The sequence below is a fragment of the Trachypithecus francoisi genome, unplaced genomic scaffold (assembly GCF_009764315.1).
Source record: "Trachypithecus francoisi isolate TF-2019V2 unplaced genomic scaffold, Tfra_2.0 Lachesis_group14, whole genome shotgun sequence".
Classification (NCBI taxonomy): domain Eukaryota; kingdom Metazoa; phylum Chordata; class Mammalia; order Primates; family Cercopithecidae; genus Trachypithecus; species Trachypithecus francoisi.
This window is the reverse complement of record NW_022681459.1, coordinates 42,723,897-42,748,703: the sequence shown is the minus strand read 5'-3', so window position 1 is coordinate 42,748,703 and position 24,807 is coordinate 42,723,897. Positions and strand designations below refer to the sequence as shown.

The 24,807-nt window shown below is 54.1% G+C and overlaps 1 protein-coding gene across 5 annotated transcripts in view; it reads right to left on the bottom strand.

The window, feature by feature from the left end:
* Positions 1-20,625, bottom strand: part of BID (BH3 interacting domain death agonist) — a 40,540-nt gene extending 19,915 nt beyond the window's left edge. For 2 of the 5 annotated variants that reach the window (XM_033233001.1, XM_033233002.1), the window contains exon 1: positions 19,708-20,136. In XM_033233001.1, the coding sequence (XP_033088892.1) occupies positions 19,708-19,784 (77 nt within the window). In that variant the 5' untranslated portion in view covers positions 19,785-20,136. Of the gene's footprint in view, positions 1-1,974; positions 2,559-19,707; positions 20,137-20,477 lie in introns of those variants that run through there. The other 3 variants (XM_033233004.1, XM_033233005.1, XM_033233003.1) reach the window with 3 other exon arrangements.
* Positions 20,626-24,807: the final 4,182 nt, after the last annotated feature.

The following is a 24,807-nucleotide window of genomic DNA, read 5'->3' as shown; positions in this document are numbered from 1 at the left end:
GCTACTCCGGAGGCTGAGGCAGGAGAATAGCGTGAACCCGGGAGGCGGAGCTTGCAGTGAGCTGAGATCCGGCCACTGCACTCCAGCCTGGCGACAGAGCAAGACTCCGCCTCAAAAAAAAAAAAAAAAAAAAAATTAAATCTTCCGGCTAGACGCAGTAGCTCATGCCTGTAATCCCTTTGGGAGGCTGAGGCAGGAGGCTCACTTGAGGTCAGGAGTTCAAGACTAGCCTGGTCAACATGGTGAAATCCCGTCTCTACTAAAAATACAAAAATAGGCCGGGTGTGGGTGGCTCACGGCTGTAATCCCAGCACTTTGGGAAGCCAAGGCGGGCAGATCACCAGGTCAGGAGACAGAGACCATCCTAGCTAACACGGTGAAACCCCATCTCTATTAAAAATAGAAAAAATTAGCTGGACGTGGTGGCACGCACCTATAGTCTCTGGTACTTGGGAGGCTGAGGCAGGAGAATCGCTTGAACCCAGGAGACAAAGGCTGCAGTGAGCTGAGATCATGCCACTGCACTCCAGCCTGGGTGACAGAGAGAGACTCTGTCTCAAAAACAAAACAAAAGAAAAAACAAAAATAAGCTGGGTGTGGTGGTACATGCCTGTAATCCCAGCAACTCGGGAGGCTGAGGCTGGAGAATCGCTTGAATCCAGGAGGCGGAGGTTGCAGTGAGCCAACATTGCATCATTGCACTCCAGCCTAGGTGACAGCTCGAGACTAAGATTGATCTGAGATGACAATTGCTTGCACCCGGGAGTTCAAGGCTGCAGTGAGCTAGGATGGCGCCACTGCACTCCAGCCTAGGCATAGAGGGAGACGCTGGCTCTAAAATAAAAGAATGACCAGTCTGGGCCAGGCACAGTGGCTCATGCCTGTAATCCCAGCACTCTGGGAGGCCGAGGCAGGCGGATCACGAGGTCAAGAGATGGAGACCATCCTGGCCAACATGGTGAAACCCTATCTCTACTAAAAATACAAAACTTAGCTGGGCGTGGTGGTGCATGTACACCTGTAGTCCCAGCTGCTTGGGAGGCTAAGGCAGGAGAATGGCGCGAACTTGAGACGTGGAGGTTGCAGTGAGCCGAGATCATGCCATTGTACTCCAGCCTGAGTGACAGAGCGAGACTGTCTCAAAAAAAAAAAAAGCCAGGTATGGTGATGCAAACCCTGTGGGCCCAGCTACTCAGGAGGCTGAGGCAGGAGGATCACTTAAGCCCAGGAGGTGGAGGTTGCAGTGAGCAGAGATCACACCACTGCACTCCAGCCTGGGCAACAGAGTGAGACCCTGTCTCAGAAAAAAAAGAAAAAAAAAAAAAAAGTTCTGTGTTGGCATCAGTATAGTAAGGTGTCTTAAAAAGACTGAACACAAATTTCTACAGAACACTGTAAATAGAATGATCCTGTTTTAAAAAGTATTTGCCTGTGCGTGTGTGTATAGACACAGTATCAGGTTGAACCAAATGAAATGGCTATTTTGTAGGACAAAACCAGGCACTGGCAATTTCACATGGTTCCTGAATACACAGGAAATAAAAAGCAAACAGAGGAGAGAGCCTGTGCCCAGGCAGAGGAGATGGCAGGAAGCAGCACTGACAGGCGCCTCACCCACCTCCCCACCTTGAGGCTCACACAGGCCTGGGGGCCCTGCACCGCTGCAGGCTGTACCCCACTCTCCCACTGGGGAGCCCAGGAGAAACCCTCGCTGGGTGTGGCCGTGCATTTCATAGGAAGGGACCTGAGCTGCATGACAGACAGGGAGGCACCAGGGCCGGCTCCCGGGCCATCTGCCGGCTCCACAGGGGAGGAAGGGGAGCCTGCACCCACACGAGACAAAGCGCAAGACAGAGCCCACCCCACGAAACAGGCCACAGAGGCCACAGCACCTCCCAGGGCCACTGCCCAGGCCACGGCACAGTGGACCAGACCCTAGCTTCCGCCTCAAGGTCTGTAGCCCCCGCGCCTCGCCACTTTGTTCTCCAAGGAACAGCTTCAGGGGTCTCTGTGGGGAAAGCGCCCACTGTCATCTCTGAGTTCGGGAGGCAGCTCACAAAAACCAGCTTCCTTCAGACTCAGATACACGCCCATGTCACAAGCAGACTGCGGCCACCTTGGCACTGCAGAGAGTCTCCCACCAGACTCTAACGCTGTGTCTCATGCAGTCCTTCTCAGCCAGGGCGACTTGGACACACCCAGGAAATATCTGGTGCTGTCTGGAGACATTTACGGGGTGCATGCTCCTTTCACTGCAGGTAGCAGTGGGGGCACTGCTGAGTACCCTGCAATGCTCAGGGCAGTCCCACAACCCATCCAGTTCAAAGTGTCGCTAGCACTCAGGGCCGAAGTCCACACCAGTGTGTTCATATACACAGCGAACACCACTAACCCATACTGGTGTCACATACATGGTGGAACACCCACTAATCCAGACTGGTGTGTCACACACAGCAGAACGCCACTGACCCATACCGACATTGTCACATCACAGAGGAAAACCACTAACGCATGCCAGTGTGTCACATACACAGCGAATACCATTAACCCCAGTGTGGGGCATGCAAATAGCTTACATTGTCACCACTAAAGACAGGGCTGGGATGAATACCCCGATGGGGCTTTTAAAATTTTTTTTTTGAGACGGAGTCTTGCTCTGTCGCCCAGGCTGGAGTGCAGTGGTGCGATCTCGGCTCACTGCAAGCTCCGCCTCCTGAGTTCACGCCATTCTCCAGCCTCAGCCTCCCCAGTAGCTGAGACTACAGGCACCCGCCACCACGCCCGGCTAATTTTTTGTGTTTTTAGTAAAGACAGGGTTTCACTGTGTTAGCCAGGATGGTCTCTATCTCCTGACCTCGTGATTCGCCTGCCTCGGCCTCCCAAAGTGCTGGGATTACAGGCGTGAGCCACCACACCTGCTCCCCCATGGGACATTTTCTATCAAATCCATGATCATATGGGATAACAGAGGGGCGAGGTGGTGTGGCAGTCTCGGGAGAGGACAGAGTGAGGGCAGCTCCCCTGGGCTGTGCCTTGAGGCCACATTGCCCAGACCCTGGGGGCCCCATACCCTGGGACGTGAGGCCGCCTCCTCTGGGCAATGGCCTCGGAGGGCTTTAGGAGCAGGGAGCGGCATTCCTAGGCCTGGCTGGTCAACTTCGGGCAGAGCACCAGCCCTGCATCGGGTAACCTCTGGCTTCATTTGTCACTTAAGAAGAAATCCAATAAGTCAATTGCAGCTGTGAGTGGGACTCCGAGGGCGTGGATGCAGACTCCCTGGAAACCACAGAGGCTCCCCAGTCAATAGCGGCCCTACCCCCATCCCAACTCCTAAACAAAGTTGCCAGTAAGAAGGAACCTCAGGCAGCCAGGAGTTCACGCCCCTCTCTTCCAAGGGCCAGTGGGAAGACAGCCAGGCATGTGGGGAACGAGAAATACCCCCGCCTCACCTCAGTGAGGCTGCCCTCATGCCAGGACGCTCACAGCCAGGATCCCCGAGGCCCTAGCGGTGAGCAGGGTGAGGGGCCGAGCCCTGCATGTGCCATTCCCCCAGTCTCCAGGACTCTGCCGGACGGGGGTGACAAATACCATCTCTGACAACAAGGACCCCAGCAGGCACCGCCAGGCCCCCTCTGCAGGCCTCCCCGCCAATCCTCACCACAGCCTCGCCAGGAAGGCGCTTCTGCCCTGGTTTCAGAGACACGGCTGAGGCTCCAGGGGGCTCAGGGAGGGCAGGGGGCCGCTTCGCTGCTGCTGAGCTGGGGGGCGCCAGGCCCACACGAGTATGCTCAGGAGTATGCTCAGATGCCAGCTTTGCTTCTGAGGCCCGTGGGCCTCCCATGCACTCTGGAAGCCAAATGTCCTGGAACTCATTGAAAGCACCACGCAGTCGGTCAGATAGAGGCGTGGGCCACATGGGGACAGGCACAGCACACAGGTGCTCCCAGAGGAAGATTTGTAAGGGCCAGATCTCTGAAGGGCAGTCCTCCTGGGCCAACATCATCCCTGCCTTACTGGTCCCACTCACAGGCGAGAGCTGACTCACTGAATTTCTTTTCTGTTTTTGTTTTGTTTTGTTTTGTTTGAGACAGAGTCTCACTGTGTCACCCAGGCTGGAGTACAATGGCGTGGTCTCAGCGTGGTCTGCAACCTCCACCTCCCCGATTCTAGCGATTCTCCCGCCTCAGCCTTCTGAGTAACTGGGACTACAGGCGCCCGCCACCACACCTGGCTAATTTTTGTATTTTTAGTAGAGACGGGCTTTCACTATGTTGGGCAGGCTGGTCTCGAACTCCTGACCTCATGATCACCCGCCTCAGCCTCCCAAAGTGCTGGGATTACAGGCGTGAGCCACCGTGCCCGGCCTGAATTTCTTTTTTTTAAGAGATGGAGTGTCGCTATGTTGCCCAGGCTGGCTTAGAACTCCTGGGCCCAAGCAATCCTCCCACCTCAGCCTGAACTCCTGGGCTCAAGCCATCCTCCCACATCGGCCTTCTGAGTAGGTGGGGCTTCAGGTGTGCACCACAGCACCCAGCTAAATTTATTCTTAAGTAACAAATGACTGTCACTATGTTCCCCAGGCACACACACCTCCTAAACACTATGCAACCTCAAGGTCACCCACACGCTGCACAGGAGGGCACGCCAGCCCAAAGCCAGGACAACCAGCTCGACTCATGCCCTGGCCACCACTGACACGCTCTGTGGCTTTGGGGTGGCATTCTCCCACTGGTAGACGTGCTGGGCTTGCTGGCAGTGCAGGCACTGTACTCAGGGCTAGGGACAATGGCAAAAATAAGCCATGTGTCCCTGGCCCAGTGGAGCTTATTTACAGAAATATACCATTGTAAATACAGTGGACACCATGAAAACAAGCATGTGCTACTCTAGGAACGTCCATCCACCTCCCAAACTTCATGGCATGCTCTGTGCAGCGCCAAGGAATGTGCCAACCAGGGAGTGTGAACACACAGGCACTGTGACCTAGACTGGTGACCCAGAGAAGGGGCAGTGCCATTTGGGTCAGGGCTGAAGAATGCCCAAGAATTAATCAGAAAAGGAGAGGGGCAGGGAAGGAATTCCTGACACTTCACTTTTCTGGGCCTTGGTGTCTTCAGAAAAATAAAGGGTTTGGAGGCCGGGCGCAGTGGCTCACGCCTGTAATCCCAGCACTTTGGGAGGCCGAGGCGGGCGGATCACAAGGTCAAGAAACTGAGACCATCCTGGTCAACATGGTGAAACCCTGTCTCTACTAAAAATACAAAAATGAGCCAGGTGTGGTGGCGCGTGCCTGTAATCCAGCTACTTGGGAAGCTGAGGCAGGAGAATCACTTGAACCCAGGAGGCGGAGGTTGCAGCGAGCTGAGATCGTGCCACTGCACTACAGGCTGGGTGACAAGAGCAAAACTCCATCTCAAAAAAAAAAAAAAAGAAAAGAAAAATAAAGGGTTTGGAGAAGGTGATTTCCTTTTTGGTTTTTTGTTTGTTTCTTTCTTTCTCTGAGACGGAGTCTCGCTCTGTCACCCAGGTGGGAGTGCAGTGGCATGATCTCGGCTCACTGCAAGCTCCGCCTCCCAGATTCAAGTGATTCTCCTGCCCCAACCTCCTGATTAGCTGAGATTACAGGTGCCCACCACCATGCCTGGCTAATTTTTGTATTTTTAGTGGAGATGGGGTTTCACTATGTTGGCCAGGCTGGTCTCGAACTCCTGATCTCGTGATCTGCACCCCCACCTCGGCCTCCCACAGTGCTGGGATTACAGGCGTGAGCCACCATGCCAGCCTGTTATTGTTCTTAAATGAACACATGTGAAAGGTTTTATTCAACTCATTTTTAACAGGGGAAACAGCGATGTTGAAATCATTCAAAGGAGTCCACGAACTGTGTGCACAGGCAATGGGAAAGCTGGGAATGCGCTCACAAACTGAGGCAAAACTGGGCCCAATAGCCACAAGGCACTGGTCGCTTTCCACGGGGCAAAGTTCAGTCGCCTTTCTTTTTTCCTTTCTTGTGTTTTTGAAATGGAGTCTCGTTCTGTCACCCAGGCTGGAGTGCAGTGGTGCAATCTTGGCTCACTGCAATCTTCACTTCCTGGGTTCAAGTGATTCTCCTGCTTCAGCCTCCCAAGTAGCTGGGGCTATAGGCATGCACCACCATGCCCGGCTAATTTTTGTATTTTTAGCAGAGATGGGGTTTCATTATGTTGGCCAGGCTGGTCTCGAACTCCTGACCTCGTGATCCGCACCCCCCTCAGCCTCCCAAAGTGCTGGGATTATAGGTGTGAGCCACCATGCTGGCCGCAAAGGATTCTTTAACTCAAAAGAAGGGCAGGACTCATGAGACTGCCCTGACCATTACACAGTGCAGCGAAAGTTCAATTCAACTAAGCCTCCTTGTGCTTCTTTGACTAATTTAGGGCCATGCAGTATCAAACAGCAACGCAGGCACAAAAGCAGCTTCTCCCTGGCTATCTTCAGAAGGAATCTTAGATTGCCCTTGAACACCATCGACAATCTGCTATTCTGAGGGCTGGAAACCAAACCTAAGAAACCACCAGGCTTTGGCCGGGCACGCTGGCTCATGCCTGTAATCCCAGCACTTTGGGAAGCCAAGCAGGCAGATCATCTGAGCCCAGGAGTTCAAGGCCAGCCTAGGCGATCTGGCGAAACCCAGTCTCTACAATATATGTAAAAACTAGCTGGGCATGGTGGCGTTTGCCTGTAGTCCCAGCTACTGGGGAAGAATTGCTTGAGCCCAGGAGGTGGAGGTTACAGTGAGCCAAGATCACGCCACTGCACTCCAGCCTGGGCAACAGAGCCTGACTCTGTCTCAAAAAAGAAAGAAAGAAAGAAAGAAAGCAATTCCAGCAAGTTTCTCCTGTGGTGCCTGTGCAAGTGAAGCCCACCCCAAGGCGACGTGAGGGCGTGTTCTCAGAGCTCGCAACAGCAAGGGACTCGGCCGCTGTCATTCGCCTTTGCCCGGCAGAGGCTCCAAGGGAAGCTAGCCTTCAATCTGTTAGGTGCACCAGCGGCTTCTCTACTTGGTCTCAAGTTGGATGGAAGCAGAGACAAAACTTGAGGAAGCTGCCAGTCAGTCAAGCCCTGGCCATGTGAGGCTGACAGCATAGATTCTAGTTACTGTATGACTTCCCAGATGGTTGCTAGTGACAGCACCTGGCTCCACAAGCTGGCCTGTGGCCTCCCGGGGGTCCTTGAAGGTAATGGGGTCTAGTCATGTCTGTCTGTACATTCAGTCTCTTATCTCTCTTACTGAGGTGCCTCAAAGAGCTTAAGTTCCCCAGCTGCTGGCAAGTGACCTTCCTGTCACGCTATGAGCTAAGGCCGGGCCACTCTTCTGAGGAGGCCGAGACCTCGCAGGCACTGGTCCACGGTCACCTCAGTTCCTCCAGAAGTGGCTGGTCAGCGTCCTTCACAAATACAGCATTCCAGGGAAGGACTGCTGTTCCCAGCTGCACTAGGAACTTACCCAGTTATATATCGGTTTGAGAAAAGGCACAGAAGCTAGTCCCTCAAAAAATTAAACCTAGAACTACTGTTTGACCTAGAATTCAGCTTTTGGGCATTATGCAGAAGAACTGAAAAGTAGCGCCTGGAACACACATTGGCACATCCATGGTCACAGCAAATAAAAGGCCAAAATAGTCCAGATGTCTAACGGATGAGTGGAAAAATAAAACATGGGGTGACATACGATGGACACACGCTACAATACAGATGAACATGAAGACACTATGCTGGGTGAACTAGGCCAGTCATGAAAGGACAAATACATGTGGCTCTATCTCCAAGGGGTGCCCAGAGTAGTCAAATTCACAAGGATCAGAAAGTACAAAGGCACCTGCCAAGGGCTGGGGGCAGCAAGTTAGCGTTTCATGGTACCATTTCTGTTTTGAAAGGTGAAAAAGTTCTGGAGATGGTTGGGGGGTGACGTTGCATGACAATGAGACTGTACTGAATGCCACTGAACTGTACGCTTAAAAATGCTTAAAATGGGAAATCTTATGCTATATCTATTTTACCACGATAAAAAATATACACTTAAAAAACAGCCAGGTGACCTGGGCGCGGTGGTTCACGCCTGTAATCCCAGCACTTTGGGAGGACGAGGCGGGTTGATTACAAGGTCAAGAGATCGAGACCACCCTGGCCAACTTGGTGAAACCCCGTCTCTACTAAAAATACAAAAATTAGCTGGGAATGGTGGCGCCCGCAGTCCCAGCTACTCAGGAGGTTGAAGCAGGAGAATCGCTTGAACCTGGGAGGCGGAGGGTGCAGTGGGCCGAGATCGCGCCACTACACTCCAGCCTGGCAACAGAACAAGACTCCAGCTCAAAAAAAAAAAAAAAAAAAAAAAAAAAGAGCCAGGTGTGGGCCGGGCGCAGTAGCTCACACCTGTAATCCTAGCATTTTGGGAGGCCAAGGCAGGTGGATCACTTGAGGTCAGGCGTTCAAGACCAGCCTGGTCAACAGGGAGAAAACCCCATCTCTACTAAAAATACAAAAATTAGCCAGGCGTGGCAGCAGGCGCCTGTAGTCCCAGCTACTCGGGAGGCTGAGGCAGGAGAATTGCTTAAACCCAGGAGGCGGAGGTTGCAGTGAGCCGAGATTGCGCCACTGAACTCCAGCCTGGGTGACAGAGTGAGACCCCGTCTCAAACAAACAAACAAAAAACCAGAGCCAGGTGTAGTGGTGTGCACCTGTAACCTCAGCTACTCGGAAGGCTGCGGTAGGAGGATGGCTTGAAAGCCCAGAAGCTCAAGGCCAGCCTGGGCGACTCAGTGAGGCCCCATCTCTAAAAATCATTATTATTATTAAAGTTTACACTTTTTTAAATTTCAAATTTCAATTTTAAAAAAGACACATTCTTACTGAACCTATGCAAATAACTATATCACCACAAAAAATAAGGAGACAGTGAAAATGGGGGTTCACTGAGAAAGTGATATCATTTAAAAATGTTTCACATCTGGTCGGGCGCAGTGGCTCACGCCTATAATCCCAGCACTTTGGGAGGCTGATGAGGGTAGATCACTTGAGGTCAGGCGTTCAAGACCAACCTGGCCAACATCTCTATTCTACATCCCATCTCTACTAAACATACAAAAAATTAGCCAGGTGAGGTGATGGGCAACTGTAGTCCCAGCTACTCAGGAGGCTGAGGCGGGAGAATCACTTGAACCCAGAGGCGGAGGTTGCAGTGAGCTGAAATCGCACCATTGCACTCCACCCTGGGTAGCAGAGCAAGACTCTGTCTCCAAAAAAAAAAAAAAAAAAAAAAAGTTTCATATCCATCTACCAGAGCAGAGCCTTCTAAATCATTACAGATTACAGACACTAAGAATGAGAAAGCATTTCCTCTTATAGCTAGAAAACAGAAATGAGGCCGGGCGCGGTGGCTCAAGCCTGTAATCCCAGCACTTTGGGAGGCCGAGACGGGCGGATCACGAGGTCAGGAGATCGAGACCATCCTGGCTAACACGGTGAAACCCCGTCTCTATTAAAAATACAAAAAACTAGCCGGGCGAGGTGGCGGGCGCCTGTAGTCCCAGCTACTCGGGAGGCTGAGGCAGGAGAATGGCGTGAACCCGGGAGGCGGAGCTTGCAGTGCGCCGAGATGGCGCCATTGCACTCCAGCCTGGGCGACAGAGCGAGACTCCGTCTCAAAAAAAAAAAAAATCCTACACAGAGCAGGGGAGAGCACTGACAAGCACGGGGCCTCCTGCCAAGCCCAGAACTTCCGAAATATTTCCATGAACAACATTTACACGTACACACCGAACCAAGGAGCGGCGGCCAGCGTCTCTTGTGATTTGACAAGCACTCTTCCTTGCGGGTCTTACAAAGTAACACTGAAAACAAATCTCATTATGTTTATAGTATTTTTCTTTTTATGAGGTGAATGATCAAATATTTGTGATTTTCCAGGGGCACTCGGAGCCTCAGGGACTGTTTCAGAGGCAATCTGGACAGTTGTTAAGGCAGGATCGCGGTGTCTGAGAGGGAAGACTTGATTATCCATTAACAAAACAAATCTGATCTTTCACAAGTGAAGAACCTTTGCTCTTTGATTTTCCCCCTTAAATAAGCACGAACATAATAAAGTCAACATAAAGCATCAAAAATGATTCTGCTATACAGAACCTCTGCCATCCAGGTGGATTACACAGAAAGGAAAGAATAATCTTTCACCTTTGGGAGGCCGAGACGGGCGGATCACGAGGTCAGGAGATCGAGACCATCCTGGCGAACACTGTGAAACCCCGTCTCTACTAAAAATACAAAAACTAGCCGGGCGACGTGGCGGGCGCCTGTAGTCCCAGCTACTCGGGAGGCTGAGGCAGGAGAATGGCGTAAACCCGGGAGGCGGAGCTTGCAGTGAGCTGAGATCCGGCCACTGCACTCCAGCCTGGGCGACAGAGCGAGACTCCGCCTCAAAAAAAAAAAAAAAAAAAAGAATAATCTTTCACTTTGGTTTTTCTTTTTTTGTTTTGAGACAGAGTCGTGCTCTGTCGCCCAGGCTGGAGTGCAGTGGTGCGATCTCAGCTCACCGCAAGCTCCGCCTCCCGGGTTGACGCCATTCTCCTGCCTCAGCCTCCCAAGCAGCTGGGACTACAGGCGCCCACCACCACGCGTGGCTAATTTTTTTTTTTTTTGTATTTTTAGTGGAGACGGAGTTTCACCATATAAGCCAGGATGGTCTTGATCTCCTGACCTCGTGATCCGCCCACCTCGGCCTCCCAAAGTGCTGGGATTACAGGCGTGAGCCACCGCGCCCAGCCATAATCTTTCACTTTGAAGGCAAAGGCATTAATGAGTAAACAAAGAAGGCAAGACCATCAAGGCCAGCAAACTTTGGTATTGTGACATAATTCATTGCTGCTTTTCAGACTCAGGTGACATGACGATAAAAGGTACATACCTAGTTTTGCCCTTGACTATGTTTTTCGTCATTTTTACCATATTCTGGAAAACACTGGTAAATCGCTTTAGGAGGGAGTGTGGACCAGGATATCCTAGGATGCCTGAGGCCCTTTTCAGAGAATCTGTGCAGTTGAAAAGCTTCCATAACACAGTTTCTTCTGTCACTCTCTCACGAGGGTACAGTGGACTTTCCCAGAGGCTGAGCAAAAGAGATACTGCAACAGTGAGAATCCAGGTATCCGGTATTCAGTCAGACACCCAGGAGATCTGCAGAAACACGGACGCAGTGCTGTTCTCCTCAACAGAAATGTTTTGTTTTATAAAATAGTTACATCGGCCAGGCGCAGTGGCTCACGCTCCTAATCCCAGAACTTCGGGAGGCCGAGGCGGGTGGATCACCTGAGGTCAGGAGTTTGAGACCAGCCTGACCAATATGGTGAAACCCCGTCTCCACTAAAAATACAAAAATTAGGCAGGCATGATGGCGTGCACCTGTAACCCAGCTACTCGGGAGGCTGAGACAGGAGAATTGCTTGAACCCAGCCAAGATTGCACCACTGCACTCCAGCCTGGATGACAGAGCACGACTCTGTCTCAAAATTAATTAATTAATTAATTTAATTAAGCAATTTCACAAATTTCAAATGAATCAACAGAAAAAAATTTTTTTTTTTTTGAGACAGGGTCTGACTCTGTCAAGCAGTCTAGAGTGCAGTGGCACGATCATGGCCCACTACGGCCTCAAACTCCTGTGCTCAAGTGATCCTCCTGCCTCAGCCTCCCAAAGTGCTGGGATTACAGGTGAGGACCACTGTGTCTGGCCTATTTTTAAAATTTCTCAGTTTTAATTCTAACACAGAATATAGGGATAAAAGCCTACTTAATCAAATGCTTTTTCGTTCCCCAATATTTTTTATATATAAAGGGATCTAGAGACCAAAAAGTTTGAGAAGTGCTGCTTTGAGGGAAAAAAACAAAACTTTTTTTTTTTTTTTTTTTTTTTTTGAGACGGAGTCTCACTCTGTCGCCCAGGCTGGAGTGCAGTGGCCAGATCTCAGCTCACTGCAAGCTCCGCCTCCCAGGTTTACGCCATTCTCCTGCCTCAGCCTCCCGAGTAGCTGGGACTACAGGCGCCCGCCACCACGCCCGGCTAGTTTTTTGTATTTTTTAGTAGAGACGGGGTTTCACCGTGTTAGCCAGGATGGTCTCGATCTCCTGACCTCGTGATCCGCCCGTCTCGGCCTCCCAAAGTGCTGGGATTACAGGCTTGAGCCACCACGCCCGGCCAAAACTTTTTTTTTTTTTTGAGATGGAGTCTCGCTCTGTCGCCCAGGCTGGAGTGCAGTGGTGTGATCTCGGCTCACTGCAAGCTCCACCTCCTGGGTTCACGCCATTCTCCTGCCTCAGCCTCCCGAGTAGCTGGGACTACAGGCATGCACCACCATGCCCAGCTAATTTTTTATTTTTAGTAGAAACGAGGTTTCTCCATGTTGGCCTGGCTGGTCTCAAACTCCTGATCCCAGGTGATCAACCCGCCTCGGCCTTCCAAAGTGCTGGGATTACAGGAGTAAGCCACTGCGCCTGGCCTTTTTTTTTTTTTTTTTTTTTTTTGAGACAGTCTCACTGTGGCCCAGGCTGAAGTGCAATGGCGCGATCTCAGCTAACTGCAAGCTCCACCTTCCGGGTTCATGCCATTCTCCTGCCTCAGCCTCCCGAGTAGCTGGGACTACAGGCGCCCACCACCACACCTGGCTAATTTTCTGCATTTTTCGTAGAGATGGGGTTTCACAGTGTGAACCAGCATGGTCTCGATCTCCTGACCTCGTGATCCGCCTGCCTCAGCCTCCCCAAGTGCTGGTTTTAGAGACGTGAGCCACAGCGTCTGGCCAAGAATTTCCTTTTAAATTTAAAGTCTAATGCATTAAGATTATTAGAAGTACAGTGGGCGCAGTGGCTCACGCCTGTAATCCCAGCACTCTGGGAGGCCAAGGCAGGAGGATCACCTGAGATCAGGACTTCAAGACCAGCCTGGCCAACATGGTGAAACCCTGTCTCTAATAAAAATACAAAAATTAGCCGGGTGTGGTGGCACATACCTGTAATCCCAGCTACTTGGGAGGTGAGGCAGGAGAATCGCTTGAACCCAGGAGGCAGAGGTTGGAGTGAGCCAAGTTTCATTCCACTGCATTCCAGCCTGGGTGACAGGGCAAGACGCCGTCTCAAAAAAAATTATAATAGGCTGGGCATGGCGGCTCATGCCTGTAATCCCAGCACTTTGGGAGGCTGAGGGGGGCAGATCATGAGGTCAAGAGATCGAGACCATCCTGGCTAACACAGTGAAACCCCGACTCTACTAAAAATACAAAAAAATTAGCCAGGCGTGGTGGCGAGCGCCTATAATCCCAGCTACTCGGGAGGCTGAGGCAGGAGAATCTCTTGAACCCAGGAGGCAGAGGTTGCAGTGAGCCGAGATCACGGCACTGCACTCCAGCCTGTGCAACAGAGTGAGACTCCATCTCAAAAAAAAAATTATAATAAATAAATAAATTATTAGAAGTAGGATTTTCTTTTTTTTTTTTTTTTGAGAGCAGAGTCTCGCTGTGTCGCCCAGGCTGGAGTGCAGTGGCGCCATCTCGGCTCACTGCAAGCTCCGCCTCCCGGGTTCCCGCCATTCTCCCGCCTCAGCCTCCGAGTAGCTGGGACTACAGGCGCCCGCCACCGCGCCCGGCTAGTTTTTTGTATTTTTAGTAGAGACGGGGTTTCACCGTGTTAGCCAGGAGGGTCTCGATCTCCTGACCTCGTGATCCACCCGCCTCGGCCTCCCAAAGTGCTGGGATTACAGGCGTGAGCCACCGCGCCCGGCAGGATTTTCTTATGTTCTGCAAATCTTCGAAATATTTACTTATATAAACTAATCTCAAACCAATCAGAACAGAGTTCCCCCAATTCAAGACACTTCGTGACCTTACCCAGTGACTCAAGAAAAGTTTTCCACATTCGCTCAGTGAGAGGCAAAGGCCTTTCTGAATTACAACTTCAGCCCCAGGGCAAGAGTAAACACAGAAACTGGAAAACTCCCTGGACCAGGTATCAAAGAGTTGTTCTTCCTGGTGGACACAAAATTCTGCATCGAATTGAGCTCAAAGAGGCTAAGGACACAGAGAACGAAGTCCAATCATCCAGATTCTCCAAATCTGGCCACAGAGGACTGATCTCTGTCATCCGCCTACAAAGATGAGCAACAATATGACCACAAACCAAGGCTCAATCTCCGATGCCACCAGGCCACAGACAAGCCAGAAACCAAGAGAACACAGACGCAGGGGCGGGGGAAGCCGAGACACAGAGAGAAAATGGAGAAACAGGCTCCACGAAGTGAAAAGTTTCATTGCTGCTAGAATTTGCCTCTGGTAGCCAGAGGACCAGCACTTTGGGAGGCTAAGGCAGGAGGATCACTTGAGCCCAGGAGTTTGAGGCAAACCTGGGCAACACAGTGAGACCCCGTCTCTACAAAAAGTACAAAATAAAAAATGAATGAAACACAGAGACCTGCTGTAACATGAGTGACCCTTGAAAATATGCTACATGAAAGAAGTCAGTCACAAAAGGCCACCTAGTGATGTGATTCCATGAGCACGAAAGGTGCTAAACATGCAAATCCAGACAGAAAGTTCAGGGCTGCCAGGGCTGCCAGGGCTGCGGCGACCTGCTGGTATGTATGGAGCTTCTTTCTGGGGCGCTGGAATGTTCTGCCTGTAGGTGGTGGTGATGGGTGCACACTGTGAATATACTAAGCCACTGAACTGTACACTTTCAATGGGTGAATTTTATGGCATGTGCAGTATGTCTCAAACAAATGGTTTTTGAAAAGGCAGCCAGCAGGAGGGGGCATGAGGAGGCAAGGGCCTCTTCAGGTGACTGGGGCCCCCTCCCAGAGGTCGGAGGCTCCACCACAGGCCCCGGAAGTCAGTGGACCCCGATGCTCTCGGCCTCCGTGACTTGGCAGTCCTGCCTCCCTCCCGTGTTCAGGCCCTGGGCTTCTGGGTGGGGCATGGTGGCTGGCAGCGGATGGCAGGTGTCCTTCAGCTACTCCAGAATCCCTGGTGAGCCTGTCTGCCCCTGGTCCGCCCCTCCCTGAACTCTCTGTAGACTCTGTCATAAAGAACAAGGCTGGGTCGTGTGGTGGCTCACGCCTGTAATCAAAGCACCTTGGGAGGCTGAGGTGGGCGGATCATGAGGTCAGGAGATCGAGACCATCCTGGCTAACGCAGTGAAACCCCGTCTCTACTAAAAATACAAAAAATTAGCCAGGCATGGTGGCAGTAGCCTGTATTCCCAGCTGCTCGGGAGGCTGAGGCAGGAGAATGGTGTGAAACTTGGGAGGTGGAGCTTGCAGTGAGCCGAGATTGCACCACTGCACTCCAGCCTGGGCGACACACGAGACTTGTCTCAAAAATAAATAAATAAAGAATAAGGCTGTCACCACGTCCCAGACAGAGTCCAAGTCAGGGCAGAGCCCTCACAGAGCACAGCAGGGCCTGTGCCGCGCCAACGCTGTGCTCCTGCCTGGCAGAAATGCCACCCGGCCCCTGGCAGAAACGCCTCCCTTCTCCTGTGGAGGGGCTGATGACCCAGGAGCGGCTGGCGGCTGGTGTGAGGACACGGGTGACCCTTCCACAAAGGCCCCCAGCTGGGCTCCCTGCTCAGCTGGCCGGGTTTGGGGCTGGATGTCTGCAGGGGTTCTCAGGGATACCCAGAGGGAGAAACAAGGCTTTTGGGGAAATAGTGACAGCTGGGGCCAGGGTTCTCACAGCCAGGCCCCATCTCTCCCTGCCTGGATTTCAGGGGAAGCGGGGCTTGGGGAAACAGGAACGGAGGTGGTCATCGCGCCGGAAGGGCGTGTGGGCCACAGAGAAGCACCCTAAGGCTGTGCTGTCATCCAGACTGCCACCCCACCTTTCCAGGGCACAGCAAGGAAGTGCCTGCTGAAAGGATCCTGGGGACAGTTGTCAAGGCAATGTTATCTTCTCATAGCACGCCTGCCTCGGTTCCGGGGCCAGGACGGTGCCCGGCCTGGCTGTGGTCCCTCTACTGACTCCACACACACAGGCAGCTGGGCCCAGGCAGCAGCCAGTCCAAGCACAGTGACCTCCAGCACCCAAAGCTCAGAGTTCCCAGCTGAACCCAGGAGGCACCCCACCTTCCTGTCTCTAGGGAGATGCCAGGTGGTGCAAAAGCCACTCCCAGTCCTGACGCGAGGCCTGGTCACGTGGTGCCCCACCAGGCTGGGGGGATGGTACACTTGCCTGCTGGCCTCCAGTGCTCTCAGGCCCAGCCTCACTGTCACAGGACCAGAGCTCCTCAGGGATGGCCACTGTCCTGGACTGACCCCCAGGAGGGAGGCGCTGCTGCCTCCCAGGGGCCTTCGTGCCAATGGCCCCTTTCTTTCCACCCCCATATGCTGCCCCTGCCTACTCCCTTCCCTGGCCCTGGGTCGCCACTCCTGTCCTGTTCTCCTGCTGTCCCCACCCCAGCCCTGACCCTAGATGGCTCTCCCTAGAAAACACTGGAACCCCAGAGAAGCCCAATCCCCCAAGTCCATCTGCATTTTAAGAAGCCCTCAGGCACTCCCAGCCCAGAGAAGGAAGCTGTAAAGGTGGACGGGTCATGTCAGACTTTGAACCTGCAATGTGATCTCACCTTCCCCATCTGTAAAAGGGGACACTCCCTGCCTTGTGCGATCACATGCAGTATCAGAAAAAGCACCTGACATATGACATCCACTTACAGAGGGTTTTCCCTTCTCTTTGGTTTTGGGGGAGAATGGGAGAGACCCAAGCAGGAGCTCCTGGAACACCGCCTATCCCGGACCCAGCGCTGTAGTCACCTGAACACGCACCCAGATACGGGGGAACTTCACAGAATGAATGTGAGAAATAAAATGAGACATTCAGTTACACAAATTAAACCAAACATAGATGCAGGGGTACCCCATAACAGAAACAGAGCAACTACTGCCGGCCTCGGATGAAAGCTCTTGGCCAAGGGCCATGACAGCAGCGGGGAGGTTCAGCAGCTGTCCCCAAGCACACAGGGCATTTGGAACCCCCAAGCCCGGCCTCGTCCACCAGGCCACAGCACACACTTTCCTTTTTCTGAAAAAAGGGGGTTTGTTAAGCCAACGAGGAGGGAAGCCAAGGACTGCCCCCAGCGCCTGCATGGCTGTGAGTATAGAAGCGGGCTGAGCCACAGGCTGAGGGTCCCATGCAGACCAGGCAAAGCCCAGGCAGGATGCTCTGCGGAAAGCTCCCTGGTGATCCGGCCCCGGAGCCAGACTGAGCCCCAGCCCCAGAAGACAGGTACCTCCTCCTCCCCTGGGGCCACAGCAGCCACAGAGGCCACCCACGGCTTCCACTAGGACAGCGTGTCTTTCCAGTTACTCTACGTGCCTAAAAGTGACCAGTCCCCTTTCAGGTCTGGTCTGTGATCCAGATGGTAGTCTTTCCCCTTTAAAACCCCACTTCCCACCCCTGCCCTGGCCAAGCTGATAGGATTCAAGGAGTGCAGCGGTGCAATCACAGCTCACTACAGCCTCAACTTCCCGGACTCAAGCAAGCCTCCCGTCTCAGCCTCCCAAAGCCACTTCCTCCTTTTCTTAGTTGATAGCTTCTTCTACAGAAAAGGACCCCAAAAACAAACACCTAAAAAGCCAACCAAGAATTCAATCTGCAAGGCAGCAGCACCTCTAGAAACAGCTGCTTTGTGGCCCGTTTGCCTTTTATGTGAAACTTCCCCATTTGGGACCAACGCAGGCAGAAAGAGAAAAGGAGGAAGAGAAGGAAAAGAGGCAGGCTGTGTTGGGGCTGGATGGGCCTGGAGGAACCTGCCAGCAGTGGCTCTTGGGGAAAACCCCGCTGGGAGGGTTCTGAACCCCTGCCCCAGAAGCTTCCCTTCTCCCGCACAAATCACTCGCTGCCTTGGAACCTGGGCTGCCTCCCTCCCAGAGGCTCAGAGGGGAGCGAGGCCACAGAAAGGCTCCTCACCCCCGGTGGCCTAATAGGTGTGACATGTGGAGGGGAAGTCTGGGCAGCGTGCATGATGCTCAGAGCCGAAACCCTGGAGTCCGACTCCCTCGGTTGTGACCTCGGACAAGTTACTTAGCCTCTCCTTGCCTCAGTTTCACCATCTGGAGAATGGGGATACTACCCTAGTCTGACCACTGTGACGTCCAAATGAGCCAGTGAGCACACATCAAGTGCTCCATGAGCATCCGGCACACAGGTGCTTGTCTCTGTCCTGGGCTTCAGCTCTACCAGTGTCTTCTTCAGACCTGTCATTGGCTTGGGGCAAGGATACATGTGGCCACTGACGGCGGTCTGCAAGGTATGGCAGCCATGGAGCTGCTAATTAGACCCTGTGAGTGGGAGGCCCTGTGGGGTGGGCAGAGGCAGATGCCCAGCTGCTCTCAGGGACACTCCATGACTGCGCTGCCCTCCACAGCCCCCGTTGGCAAGTGGTGACCAGATGTCAACCACAGGAGGCATTTCCAGAGGCCACAGCTCTAGAGCGAGGTCTCTCATGGGCTGACAGAGCCAGTGCTCCGGGTCGCCTGAAACAACGTGCGCAGTCCTCGGTCCCATCGAGGACCTGCTCAGCCCTGAAAACGAATAACGCAGCCCCTCCACTTGGCACTGGGGAGAGGATGACTCACGGCCCTTCTGCCTGGAAGGCAGGCTCTGGCATCAAATGTCCATCCTCCTCCATCACCCTCATCCATCCTTGTCAGTCCAGGGGCCCAGGCACTGCTGGGGCTGCTGGGCAGGCAGTTCTCACTTGCAAATGAGTGGGACCCTCAGTCCTTCCATCAACTTCCTCACGTCAGCTGAGCCTGTGAGCACCCCTAGGCAAGGCCTCTGAGCTGGGCATGCGACACCTCTTCCCACCCAGGCACCCTCCCCCTAGAACCCCCCCCCCCCCGTACCACCCTGGGGACACGCTCCGCTTCCCTCTCTGGCAAGCTCCTGCACAACCCTGAGACCACTTGATAGCCACTGTCTATCCTTCCCAACCTGCTCAGTCCTGCCAGTCCTGCCCAACCTCCCCAGAAACACTAACAGCACCTCGCCCCAGCCACAGCAGGTCTCTGCACCCCTCACCTCAGTCGCCACTCTCACATCTCACGAACAGAGACACTAGCTGCTTCTTCATGCTCCCTGTGCCTGTCTTGGGAGATCCCTGCCTTCAGACCCCAGCCACGAACTGCTGACCTCTGGTTTCCTCTTCCCTCCCCGGGCAAGAGGGGCAGAAGGGGTAGGGACACACACTCCCGGCCGCAGGCAGAGGCTTGGCCAGGGTCCTCCTCCCAGCAGTGCCTCCCTGGAGCTGTCTACCTCAACTGCTGATGCCAGAGGATCCCTCTGCGCTCCCCACGCCCTTAAGTCCCCAGCTCAGGGAATCTGGTCTCAGTCATCACTCCCAAGGGACTGCAGGGCCCCAGGACGGCACACATTCAGGCCCAGGAGAGCTCTCCCCATCTCAGAGCCTGCCCAGCGCGGGTGGAGATGGAATGTGGAAGAACCACATCCTCTGCAGCTCCCCCACAGTAAGAGCGAGGACTGAGGGTGTGGATAAGGTTCCAGGAAGGGGGTGTAAGCACGGGAAGGTGGAAGAGCTCCGGGCGGGTCCATCTGCTCCTCACCTGCCCCAACCCCGCCTGCAGGTGAAGGCCGGTCCAGCCCCAGAAGGCCCAGCCCTCAGCCCACTTACAGAGCCCGCACTGTGCTCCTCCGGCCGGCCCCTCGCTGCCCACCAGAGCCATCATGATCCCAGCACCGGCTGCACATTCGTATTTGTTCAATGAATGAATGAACTCTTGCCAGTCCAGCCACTTGGTGGCTGAGGGCTTCAGGGCTCTCCCAGGGTCCCCTGGGGTCATTCAGCCACTCAACAGCTTCCCAGCAGCAGCAGCGAGGATCCGCACATCATTGCCAGCGCTCTAAGGCGCGGGCGAGTCCCTGTAGGCGGCCACTCTGACCGCGCTTGGTCAGCCCTGAGCTCCGCTCGGGAGGAGCCGGCAGGTGTCTGCGGTGCTGGAAAGACCACGGTGTGGGCGGGGGTTCCGATCCGCCGGGAAGGGCGGCCTGCTCCCGGCCAGGCCCCCGGGTTTTCTCCTCTCTGGGGCTGGCCTCGACCCCTCCCCCGCCCTCCCCGCGCCCCGCACCCCTCCCCTGAGTCCCCAGGCCACGTGGAGGGGACACAACAAAGCCTTCCCCGCCTCCGAGGCGGACCCGACCCTCAGCACCGACCTGCAGGCCGCGCCGAGGAGGGCGCCCGGGCGGAGGGGAGGCGGGAGAGGCGCGGCCCGCGGGTCGGTGCTGAGGCCGGGCTCTGACCCCCTCCTCCCCTCCTCCGGCTCCCACCGCGGTCGGGCCCAGGGCGGGCGGCGGGCCCTGAGCTCCACGCCGGGGCAGACGGGCAGGCAGGGGTCCCGGGCTGGGGTTCGGCGCGTACCCCGGGAGGGGCGCGGGGGCACTCACCACCCTTCAGCCGCGGGGGCGCAGGCGCGTCCGGGCCGAGGCAGCGTCTCTCAGGCGCGCGGACACCGCCGAATACCCGCTTCCTCCTTATGGCGCCCCGCGCGCTTCCTCCTTCGGCCCCCCACGCCCGGGCCCGCCCCGGCCCGCCCCGGCCCGCCCCCGGCGGCTTGCGGGGACCCGGGGAGCCCGCGCCCGCGCGGGGCGGTGGAGCGGGGCGGGGAGCCGGCAGCGCAGTGAGAACCGGGATTTCCACCCTTACCCCTTACGCGACTGTTCCAGACAGTGTCGTCCAACTTTAAGTTAGCCACTTACTCCAGCGCCTCTAGGATAATTCCTAATGACTCTCCGGGAAACATTCAGAATCCCTAGGCTGTTTCTGGAGTAGTATGGGATGGTCATTCTCGGTCCTCACGAAACCAGGGGTTTGGAAAATGAGTGAAGCCATGTGGGTTGAGAGAATCTGGCCCAGCCCCTCACTAGTCTCTGTGCTTGTTATTCTTCAATTATTTGGATATGCAACTCTGATTAAAAACAGAAGTTTAACATGTAGATAATGCTGGGACTGCAGGCGCACACTACCACACCCAGCTAATTTCTTTTTCAGTTTTTTGTAGAGGTGGAGGCGGGGGGGTGGGGGGGTCTCCCCCTCTGGAGGCGTCAGGCTGGTCTCGAACTCCGGGCTCCAGCGATGCTCCCGCGCCGGCCTCCCAAAATGCTGGAATGACAGGCCAATTCACGCATGCTCAGATGCAGCTCTCACGGACAGTGCTGCTGCAGAGCCTTTTGTGGTCGTCTTCACTTCTCTTGAGTGCCATACCTAGCACTGGAACTGCGAAACATAGGGCTGGACGAGCTTCATGGTATTAGAAACTGCCTGCTTTCCAAGGTGATGCACACCGTTCGGCACTCCCACCAGCCCTGTTGGAGCCTCCAGTTGTTCCACGCCCTCGCGTGGGCTCACTCCCTGAGCCTGCTGTGGGGCCTCCACCTGCTGCCCTCACTTCTACCTGGGCTCTCTAGACTCTTGCTTCTTTTATAAAAGGTCAGAGGATGTCACTCACCCTTTAACATCCTCCGAATAAAGGCCAAGTTCCTTTCAGTGGCCCGCAGAGTCCCACGTGACCTGCCCTGCTCTAAGCAAATTCTGCCCTGTCCCTGCTCCTCCTCGGCAGCCCCATGGCCTCTGGCTCTCCCCGGGCCTCACTTCATTTTCCTCCACAGCCGGCATCGCAGCATGACATACTATGGAGACGTTAGTGTGTGTGTTGCCTGCCTCCCCTCTCGGAATGTAGCCTCCACGAGGACAGGGGCTTGTTTCCTGCATGCTCTTCACTCAGGCTTCGCACTTCCGGGGTTAAGCACATGGAAGATCCTGTGAGCAGGGAAACGGTCAGATGGCGTTAGGGGCTGGTGCCCTGCAGAGGACGAAAGGGAAACTTCATGGGCTGAGGCCAGGTCATCTGCAGGATGGTGTTCAAATTCATGGTGCAAAGTCAGCAGGCGCCCAGATGGGAAAAAGAGAGGTACGTGCACCTGGGCACAGGAAGCTTCAGGGGTCCCTCCCAGGGCAGGCGAGAGCTTGGACACTGGGGCACAGTGGGCAAGGGGCCAGTGGGGTGGCCTGAAGGCAGGGAGGCTCCAGTAGCCTGGGTGAGCAGTTGGATTTTATCCTAATCACTGTGGGGGCCACTGGCCCTGTCATGCAGGACAGGACCTGTACCAACTGGCGCTCCCAGTCTCTGCCTCTCCTGTTCACTTTTTGCAGGTCTCTCAAGTGCTTCTTACAGTCAGGGTAGAGTCACCCCACCTCAGTCCTTCCTGTCCTGATTTGCTGCCTCTGTGATGCTTTGGGCTTCAAAATCTATCTGTAGTATTTGTAAAATGATAAAAAGTGATGTTTCCTGCAAACCAACCACTTCAAAAAGAAAGGGGGGCGGGGTGTCAGAAAACAATTCAGGGGGTGAGGGACTTGGGGGCTATGGAAGGGCTCAGGGAAATTCCGGGGATGATGGGATTCTTCTATGTAGGGATTGTGGTGGATGCCACACAATTGTATACTTTTGTGAGAACTCTGCACTAAGAATGGTGAGTTTTACTGTATGTAAAATTATACCTTAATTAACAAATGAAACAATATACACATACATGAGAGAATGATGACTTTATTTTTTTAAAACAGGATCTAGCTCTGTCACCCATACTGGAGTGCAGTGGTGCAATCACAGCTCACTGCAGCCTTGACCTCCCAGGCTCAAGTGATCCTCCTGCCTCAGCCTCCCAAGTATCTGGGACTACAGGTGTGCACAACCACGCCTGGCTATTTTTTTTTTTTTTTTTTTTAAGATGGAGTCTAGCTCTGTCGCCCATGCTGGAGTGCAATGGCACAATTTCCGCTCACTGCAACCTCTGCCTCCTGGGTCCAAGTGATTCTCCAGCCTCAGCCTCCTGAATAGCAGAGATTACAGGCATCCATCAACATGACTGGCTAATTTTTGTAGTTTTAGTAGAGATGGGGTTTCACCATGTTGGCCAGGCTGGTCTCGAACTCCTGACCTCAGGTGATCGATCTGCCTGCCTCGGCCTCCCAGAGTGCTGGGACTACAGGTATGAGCCACCGCACCTGGCCTTTTTTTTTTTTTTTTTTTGAGACAGGGTCTTGCTGTGTTGCCCAGGCTGGTCTTCAACTCCTGGGCTTAAGCAATCCTCCCACCTCGGCCTCCCAAAGTGCTGGGATTATAGGCATGAACCACTGCACTCGGCCTGAATGATGTTTTTGGCAATGAAAATGAAACACCAAACCCAGCCAGGTTTGACGGGGAAGGCGAACCGGCGACCACATAGCCACCTTTGGCCTTTGGTTCTGCTTTTTGCTGCAGTTTCTCACTGTCACTTCCTGCCACTGGGCTCCTCCTCCTGTGAAAACTCAGCCCTCTCTTCCTCAGTTCCCCCTTTGCAACAGAACGAGGCTGGCATTTTCTAAAGCATTCTCGGGGAGTCCAGTTCCTAAAAGATTATTTCAAAGTCCACCGTTATGGGCTGACTTGAGTGCTCTCAAAATTCGTGTTGAAGCCCTGACCCCCCAGGACCTCAGAACGTGACTGTGCTTGGAGATAGGGACTTTCCGGAGGTGATTAAGGTTAAGTGAGGTCACTGGATGGCCCTGCTCCTATCTGACTGGTGTCCTGATGGGGACATGGACACCCGCACAGGAAAGGGCCCGGGGAGAACAACACATTGTCTCCAACCCACGGAGAGAGGCGTCCGGGGAACCCAGCCCTGCCTGTGCATTTAGCTGTGCCTTCCGGCTCAGAATTGTGAGGAAACCCGCTTCTCCTGTGCAAGCCTCCAGTCTGCGGTACTCGGGCCCCTGGATGTGATCTGCATCGCGTCCTGCTCTGAGCCACCCGGCCCCACCGGAAGGGCTGAGCGTCTTTCCCTTTCACTGCCTGTGTTCTGGGAAACTTTCAGAATCCCCAGGCTGTTTCTGGAAAAGTCTGGGGTGGTCATTTTTGGTCCTCACAGAACTAGAGGTTTGGAAAGGGGGTTGCAGAGAATCTGGCCCAGCCCATCACCAGCCCCCGTGCTTGTTATTTATTCTTCAATTACTTGGATATGCAACTCTGATTTAAAACATCAATTTAGGCCGGGTGCGGTGGCTCAAGCCTGTAATCCCAGCACTTTGGGAGGCCGAGACGGGCGGATCACAAGGTCAGGAGATCGAGACCATCCTGGCTAACACGGTGAAACCCCATCTCTACTAAAAATACAAAAACTAGCCGGGCGAGGTGGCGGGCGCCTGTAGTCCCAGCTACTTAGGAGGCTGAGGCAGGAGAATGGCGTAAACCCGGGAGGTGGAGCTTGCAGTGAGCTGAGATCCGGCCACTGCACTCCAGCCTGGGAGACAGAGCCAGACTCCGTCTGAAAAAAAAAAAAAGAAACATCAATTTAACATACAGATAATGCTGGGACTGCAGCTTCGCCAGGTGGCCTTCCTCTCCTGGTCGGGAGGCCTCATGCCCATCTTGTCCCCCCATGGTCAAGGGAAAAGGGCAAAGTTTTTTTGTTTTTTTGTTTTGTTTTGTTTTGTTTTGCAAAATTCAAACCTTTCCCTCCTTCCCAGGTCTGGGTCACTTGCGACCCTCCTCTCAGGCTGCTTTTGACAGGCCCAGGTCACAGCCAGCTTCAGGGGAGCTGTGTTGGGTTCCTCGGAACTCCTGGAATGATGTGACCTCTCCGGCTGTGGCCCTGGGCCTCCAGGTCAGACTCAGCCCAGACCCTGGCTCACAGGGAAGCAGAGCCTAGGGCTGGCCTCCACCCGCTCAGACGCCCG